The 8,094-nt window shown below is 43.4% G+C and overlaps 1 protein-coding gene and 1 long non-coding RNA gene across 3 annotated transcripts in view; both read left to right on the top strand.

The window, feature by feature from the left end:
- Positions 1-5,941, top strand: part of LOC117961279 — a 12,287-nt gene extending 6,346 nt beyond the window's left edge. Inside the window, exon 4 of the long non-coding RNA XR_004660361.1 lies at positions 5,926-5,941. This is a non-coding gene — a long non-coding RNA (uncharacterized LOC117961279). The remainder of the gene's footprint in view (positions 1-5,925) is intronic.
- A 488-nt stretch (positions 5,942-6,429) lies between these two features.
- Positions 6,430-8,094, top strand: part of tnfrsf21 (tumor necrosis factor receptor superfamily, member 21) — a 36,105-nt gene continuing 34,440 nt past the window's right edge. For both annotated transcript variants that reach the window (XR_004660356.1, XM_034899803.1), the window contains exon 1: positions 6,430-6,765. Coding sequence is in view for 1 of the 2 variants with exons in the window: in XM_034899803.1 (XP_034755694.1) it covers positions 6,739-6,765 (27 nt within the window). In the remaining variant the exon portion in view is untranslated. The remainder of the gene's footprint in view (positions 6,766-8,094) is intronic.

The following is an 8,094-nucleotide window of genomic DNA, read 5'->3' as shown; positions in this document are numbered from 1 at the left end:
CCCCCCTGATTTCTCCCTCTGTGTGTTTGTGTTGAACCTGTTTCTGGAGAGGACCAGGGGACAGGGTCTTCCCTGTCTGCTGAGGGACAACCTGTGTCATATGGTGACAACATGCCACACCCTAAACAACGGGATTTCTGACAAAGAAAGTCAGTAGGCAAACTGATGCAAAAAAACAAGCATTTACCTAAGCCTGAAAAAGTAACAAATATTTGCTTTTAAACAGAGGCAAATCATTCTCCATATTCTTTTTACACAGGTAAAAATATCATCAGAATCCCGTGCACCAATATTAAATATGTTGGACTATAATGATGACACTTTCAGTGCCCTTAATCACTTCTTTTGTGTTAAGTCTCTTGTTGTCAATGAGGTTTTTTGTAATAAAAAATATCTTATTTCTTTGTATTGATTTCTGTTTTCCATACTATAGGATTTGGATTTTCACTATAAATCTGTAAATCCCTTAGATCCAAAATAGACTGGGTTGCCACTGTTCTACTGTTGTATTACATAAAAGCACTGCTGCACAGTAGCACCAGTGCCCGCTGTCAATTATCCAGCTTCTCTTTCCAACCCCACAGACTAAAATGGGAAAAAAGGAAGTAGTTGAGGGCCAATTCATCCTGACAGGATCCGTTCAAGCAAAGTGTCAACAACCCTTCAAAAACCAGCGTGCACACAAATCCTAAGCAAATGTGTTTGACTGCATGTGCCACACCACACAGAGCGCGGGGCATTGTTAGCCGTGTGAACGCCCAGTGGATTATGGGAACAACAGTCCTCATCTACATCTGGGCTTTCTGTTTTAGCAGCCCATTTGTTGTCCACATTTTTCATGTATTCATAACTATAAGCAGGCCTTTATTTAGAATGTCTTTATCTATTTAATACACTTAGTTAATTAAAGGTAGAAACGTGTAGATTAGTCATTCCTCAATCCACCATCAGACAAGAGTGATAGTGAATGATGGTCTTGTCCAGTTGGCATCAAGTATACATTTCATTTTATGGGTCTGTAATTTCAGAGTTACGATTTGCTGAAAAGAACTAAATTGATACTAGATTTTGGGGAAATTAGAGACAGAATTAACTAATTCCAATTAATTGGTAAATTACCCCTCGGTCATTTAGTCCGAGCACAGCATGTCACATGAAAAAAATGTGAAACTTGTCTGCAGGCCAACAAAAAATTCAACATAAATGAACAGTATTTTACACTTCATTTCGCAATGACACAAAATAACCGTATGGCTGGTGTCAAAGATGGTCCTTTGTATCTTTGTGTGAAACAGCCTCCTCCTGTCGAGGTGTGAAAGGCGTCCTCGGCCACCGGTTTGAGCTAATCTTGCATTCCTCTGTGGGGAAAAAGGCAGTGATGCATCGCACAATTTCACACATTTTACTGTAAATTACACGGGTGGGTGCATGTAAGGTGCAGTATATTTCTGTATAGAGTATATTTCTGTATGCTGTGAAATACAAGTGGACTACTGTAATATGAAGCATTGTAGGAAGTAAACAGTGTACTGCTTCTTTACAGTACCGGTGCACTGTACATACAGTAGGTGGACGTACCCGTTCTCTCTTCAAAACCTTTCAACTATTGAGGACACGGATGATCTCCCAATATTCATATTCAGCTGCATGAGTTTGTCCGACAGAGGTCCGACATGTTTTCTCTCTCAGTTGAAAGACAAACCTGCTATGACTGGCTACATGGTCTCCAGCAGTGGCCTTATGTCATCAGATATGCGCCCATGTCCTCTTCTGCCTCTTCCTCTGTTTTGCATCCTTCGTCCTCTTCTTCCTCCTCCTCCTCCTCTGTTGACCCTGTTGGTTTCCTGGCCCATCCCTTATTGGAAGATTGCAGCTGGGTGTTGTGGTCTCTCTATATATGCTTACCAAATGATTTTTCATGAGATGCACCTTCGAGCACTTTAAACAACTGGTTGATTATTGGTTGGAGTAACACGTTACATTCCTTCATGAGTGAGCGTCAGTTTCACCTGCACCATTCATCAATTCACGTTTTTGTACTAAAGGTCTAATAGAAATGTGTAAAACTATGCTGGACAGTTTATGACAAATAGATCAACAATTTTTCTTTTAAAGGCTTATACAAGGAACTAATGCCTAGATGTTTGAGGGGTCCGACTGTTCAACAGAGAACCAGCTACTATAGTTGGATCAACATGACATGAGCAGTTGGAAATGTGGACAAAGCTGAGACAAAAAAAGCTATTGCAATTTGTTCAAAGGAATAAGGAATTGCTTTAATGATTTGATGATAGACGATTTGAAATTCGTACAAGTAATATCAAGTATTAAACTTTTGATCTAAGAAATGCACCAAAGAGACTGAGACTCTAAACATTAATGTAACATGTCTTACTCTGTGTGTGTCTGTAGATAGAGAGAGATAGATGGGTGGATAGATAGATAGACAGTCAGAGAGAGATAGAGAGATAGATAGATAGATAGATAGAGAGATAGATAGATAGATAGACAGACAGACAGTCAGAGAGAGATAGATAGATAGATAGATGAAGGGGGAAGGGGTAAGACAGAGAAACGGGATTGAGCCCAAGTCTTGGGTTGGAAGTTGTAGTAACCACGTTTGTCCAACGGAGGTCAGGCTGACCTTGTTGTTGTACTCAAGCACATGTTTTCTCTCTCAGTGGAAAGAGAAAACATGCCAAATGATGGGTCATGCTAAATGATGAATGAACTGAAAGTATTATATTCATAAGAGTATAGTTTCCGAAAAGAAGTGGGAAGAAGTATTCACTTTTATTTCCACCCCTTCTCCATAAAACATTGAATTACTACTTTATTATTTAACAAACTTTCATTGTTATTTTTTTAGAACTCTAATGAAGTCCAACTGTCACAACAAAGCCAAGTGAGCAGACCCCCAACAGCGGCATGCTGGGAAAATGGATGAAGAGGTCCCACTTCATGTATCGAGAACCAAAGATCTGTAAAGGCTGTGTTGGTACAGCCATTGTTGAGTTGGACATCTGGGTAGGATGGGGTCAAAGTTTAGTAGCTGGCTGATGTGGATTATGGCTCATGAGGATCCCACCGGCACTTTGAAATGCCATTTAGTTAGCATTCTAAACCATATAAAGCCAAACCACACTAACGATGTCAACATCATGCACCGAGTCTTTCATGAAGACCAGGATGAAGACAGAGCTGACGCTTGCCTAACATATAGTGGTACTGGCCATTCTTGTTCACTCATCCGGACAATTTTTAAAAGGCATTTAAAAATTCCCTGCTTTGTTGATAATAATTGTTTTTTTAGCAATAAAAGGTTAAATTATTCAGTTAAAACTAAATCTACTCCTCCTTCATTGAAAAAATCCAGAATCTACATATGAACATGCAAATATTTCTGATTTTAAAAGTTTAACTAATGGACATAAAAAAAGTCAATTTATCCATGTGTATGTGCACTGGAGGTTCCCACATCACACCTGTGCACGTTGATTAAAAGTGTGGTTCCCAAAGTGGGGTCAGGGGACCCCCCAGGGACCACACTTACTGTGATTGTGCCCAGTAAGATAGATTCAAGTTTGGGTTATGATTTTATTGTTCGCTACATAAATGAGTTAGAGTGAAGTCACCTGGAGGAATGATGTCATCGGGCCTTGCCTCCCCGCACTTCTTTTTACTAATGTCATACAGCAGTGATTAAAAGGTGTAGTGCTTGTAGGTGCATTGTTGACAGATGTTTGAATGCATGCGTACAATATTTGAGCTTGTCTGTGTGTGTGTGTGTGTGTGTGTGTGTGTGTGTGTGTTTAATACCACTGAAACTGTCTGAACCTATGTGATTAAAGATGAAAATGCACAGATGCATGCACACACTCTTTCTCCCTCTCCCATTGTGTTGCTCTCTTTTTCCTATACACATAGACCTTCTTAAACACAAAGACCCAAACTGTTTATAGACTTGTTTTTCCTTCTGTTCTGTATAAGGTCGGTTCACCTAGTAACAGCAGTCTGAGGAGATGTGGCCCTGCAGGGTCTCAGGCGGTGTGGCCCGCTGAACGCCAGCTCTGCTCTGGTCAGGACGGACCTGTAAGATATCCTCTTCATCCTGCTCTCTGCGTACCTTCCCCAGCTCTGCTTCTGCCGCCATGCTATGCTTCACTGATACACGTATATATCCCCCCCAGCTGCAGAAGCAAAGTGGTACGTACCACTCCTTTATCTCTCCCCCCTCTCCATCCCTTGCTGCACCGTGTCCACTTCCCCTACACAAGCAGGGCAGACGGTGCGCCACTCTTTTATCAGCTGCTGCTATTTGCGGTAACGTATGAGAATATGAGCATGCCAGCTTGTGTGTGTATGCAGACTATTGACTAATGGCCTGCCTGAGGGGCCTAAACACTGCACGTGCTGTGTCTGGACATGTTGAGGGTAACTGGGCGGGGGGCAGGTTGACTGCTCCAAACAGACGACAAACCCACAGAGTGGCTCAAGCCACCATGTTTGATCCACTGACACATGGAGGACAGTGCGGTCCCACAGTTGATGCCTGATATCATTATGAAAGAATAGTCCAGAAACCTGGATGGAGTGGAGTGTTTAAGATTGCCAGCAACTCAATTTATTCAAGTCCTCATAATTAGGTGGCCAAATAGATCCATGTAAACCTAAAATCATTTCTCTTCTACAAGCTGTATGATAGAGGTTTGGTTTCTCATTTTCACAGACATTGCAGTAGGTCAAAGGGCAGCCCACTGCAAATGTGTTGCACTTCACAAACATTACAATAACCGCTTTTCCACACTGGAGCAAAAAAAGCATTTGCAGGCTAAAGCAAGAGAGCACAAGATAAAAAGGCTGTTAAATTCCTCATACGTTGAGCATTATTCTGCACTTTTACAAACAGCAAAATACACAAAGAATTCCCTAATGCCGTTTCAGGGAGTCAGAGTGTGTAGTATTATAAGCCGGCTCCATGATGAAAACCAGGCTGATGACAACGTAGAGGCCAAGCCGTATCCCAGTTCACAGCAGGGGGGCTGGGTGTTTAGTTATCTGCATTCAGAGAGGATGTCCAACAGCACTCCGTACGTGGTTTACCAGGTCAGCAAATAAAAACTAGCTTTTAATAAAAGGCTTTTTGAAGGGCCTCATCATGTTGGGGCCCAAGGTCCCCTATAGCCTCAATAGCACGCCCTTGCCAAGAAACAGGAAAAAAAAAAAAAAAATCATGACAAAGCTGAAATTGATGTTGCCTAATTGTATTCACAAGAGAGAGAGAGAGAGAGAGAGAGAGAGAGAGAGAGAGAGTTCCATAAATTGGTTTCTTAGATTATTACTGAAAGTTATACTTTCATTGTGTTAAAAACAATCTTGGAAAGATCAGCCGGCTACATAAGAGGATAATATAAAACTGCAGTGTCACACCAATGACGCAACGCACATTCAGCCCCGACAAAAAGGAGCAAAACGTTTCTTTTACCTGTTGAACACCCTGTTGTGTGCTCATGTCTTCTTATGCCCACGCTGGCCTGCACGCCCCTGCTGATTGGCTATCACCTCCGACATAACCACCAAGCGAGATAAGCCCACCTCAATCATTGTTTTCCCAGGATGGGCCTACTCTCCCTCTGATTGGCTGCTACTTTTAGCCTGCTCTGACTGGGATTAAATGATTGATTGATTGATTGATTGATTGATTAATTGATTGGTTGTATTTGACCCTTTTGTTACAAGAAGATTAAATAGACCCATCAAGACAATACAGAAATAAAGTAGCTCAGTAGCAGTAGCTGGTAGGGTTGCTGGTTTAAGTCCCCGTACGGACCACAGTGGTAGCTGGAGAGATGTCAATTCACTCCTGGGCACTACCAAGGTGCTCTCGACCAAGGAACTGACATTAGTGCATGTATAGGACCTGAGCATGTGTGTGTATTTCATGTGTGTAGTGTGTAAATATTTATACATTTTTCCCCCTATTTAAGGAGTATTCATTGTAAAATTATAAATCGGATACTGTATGCCTCGACTCAGAGGTCTGGGGTTCGAGTCCGACCTGTGGTGACTTCCTCCATGTCTACGCCTTCTCTCTTCCCTTTCTCACCTAGCTGATGAGTGTGTTTGGTCAGGGTTAGGGTCAGGAATTTCAGTGTAAGCCAATCAGAGACAGACAAAGGCAGAGTAGGGCGGGACATGCCTCAGCCTTCCGGGGAGAATAAAACTACTCGGACACCGTAATAAGATTGAACGTGTCCCAGCGTCCACCTGCAAGAACAGGCCCCCGGACCCCCATACAGGGGGGTTCAACTGTATACTGTAAGGTTCAACACACGTGCAAAGCTCCCGAGGGGCTGCGATTGGTTGAGGCGCGGCACTAACTCCCGCCCTCTGCGTGACGTCACCGTGCAGTGTGTGTGGCGCCGCAGCGCTGACAGAGAGCCGCACTGCACACTGCCAGGCGTTGACGGGGCGAGGCGGCGATCCCATCTGTCATCGCGATGGGAATTACCACAGCGCTCCTTCTGACCCGAGCTCGGACCCCCTACTACCTGAAACCGGTCCACCTGGACACACGGACTATAAAGCTCTGCAGTTGAGACTATCAAACTTAGCTTCTCTCCTCCAATAAACTGAGGAGGATGACGATGATGATGATGATGATGGTGAGAAACATCTAGCAGACAACTTGGACAAGGACGTTGTTCGAGCCCCATCCGTGTTTTGAGTACCAGGACGATGTATACTATGTGCTGGTCCGCAGTGGTGAGTAGGCTGCATTCCATTTCATGAAACCTTCCTGCTTGGTTTTATTCTAAGGACTCCTACAGCAGGTTGTCCATTTAAAGGGACAGTGCCTGTTTTTTTCGTCCCAGATCGAACTTGAAATCAATTGTCCAAAACCATGTAGTCCAGTTGACAGAACACCATCGAGACATTTCTTCCCTAACTTTTACACTTAGCACGTCACAGTGGGTCGTCACTCATTCCTCTGTGGGTGAACGACACAAAAGAGTCTCCAGTGGAAGGATGGAGAGAAGAAAGGCACTCAGCAGTCTATTGTCTGCGCTGTAATACTCTGTGTCGGCCAAACAAGTGGACATGTCCGTCAGTGGACTCTAAGCCATCAACTGCCTGTCTTAACAAAGACATTACATGGGCTTGTTTAGCAAATGAAAGGGAATTGTCATACAAATATGAGCTCTAAGGCACGTGTTTTATTAATTGATTTATATTTATAATCTTATTATTAACGTCATCATGAGTCGATGGCGGGTGGATGGGGGCTTTTTGTGCCAGTAATGATGCCAGACAGGATATCCCTTGTTCTCATGGTGGAGGGGTCCTTCTTCTCAGTGCCAGGGATGCCTTGATGGTGGTTGGACCTGTGGGGGCTTGGGTTCAGTTCCGATCCTCCTCAGTGAGTCTCCTCATGGACCAGTTACCGTAGTTCCTCAAATAAACCCTTTAATCCTTTATTTACCTGAACCGCTGAAGGTACCTGGTAGATGTTTGAAGCTTGTAATTCTAATTCCATCTGTTTGATAAGTATAATGGTTTTACATAAACCGTTTCAAATGAATAGCCGTAGCGTTCCAGTGGACAGAGATCATTCATTTTTTTTAAACATTTGCAAACATATCCCCATATGCAACCGCAGCCAGAAGGGCGACAGAGTAATCTGGGTCTGAAATAATCAAACAGCACCATTGTGTCAGTTTGAACCCTGTAAATGTACCGGGTATTTATTCAAATACTACAGTACTGCTGGTAGATTACAATAAGATCGTACAGTAGTTACACCAGTATCTGATTAACAATACAGACGCTAGCTAGCTAGCTTTGTGTCTAGCTCCAGGCTAACGTTTCCCCCCCTCCAGCTAGCTAGCTTTGTTTCTAGCTCCAGGCTGATGCTTCCCCTCCTCCAGCTAGCTAGCTTTGTTTCTAGCTCCAGGCTAACGCTTTTCCTCCCCCCTCCAGCTAGCTAGCTTTGTTTCTAGCTCCAGGCTGACGCTTTTCCTCCCCCCTCCAGCTAGCTAGCTTTGTTTCTAGCTCCAGGCTGACGCTTCCCCCCCTCCAGCTAGCTAGCTTTGT

The sequence above is a fragment of the Etheostoma cragini genome, chromosome 18 (assembly GCF_013103735.1).
Source record: "Etheostoma cragini isolate CJK2018 chromosome 18, CSU_Ecrag_1.0, whole genome shotgun sequence".
Lineage (NCBI taxonomy): Eukaryota > Metazoa > Chordata > Actinopteri > Perciformes > Percidae > Etheostoma > Etheostoma cragini.
The sequence above is the reverse complement of the archived record's forward strand: the minus strand, read 5'-3'. Positions and strand labels throughout refer to the sequence as shown.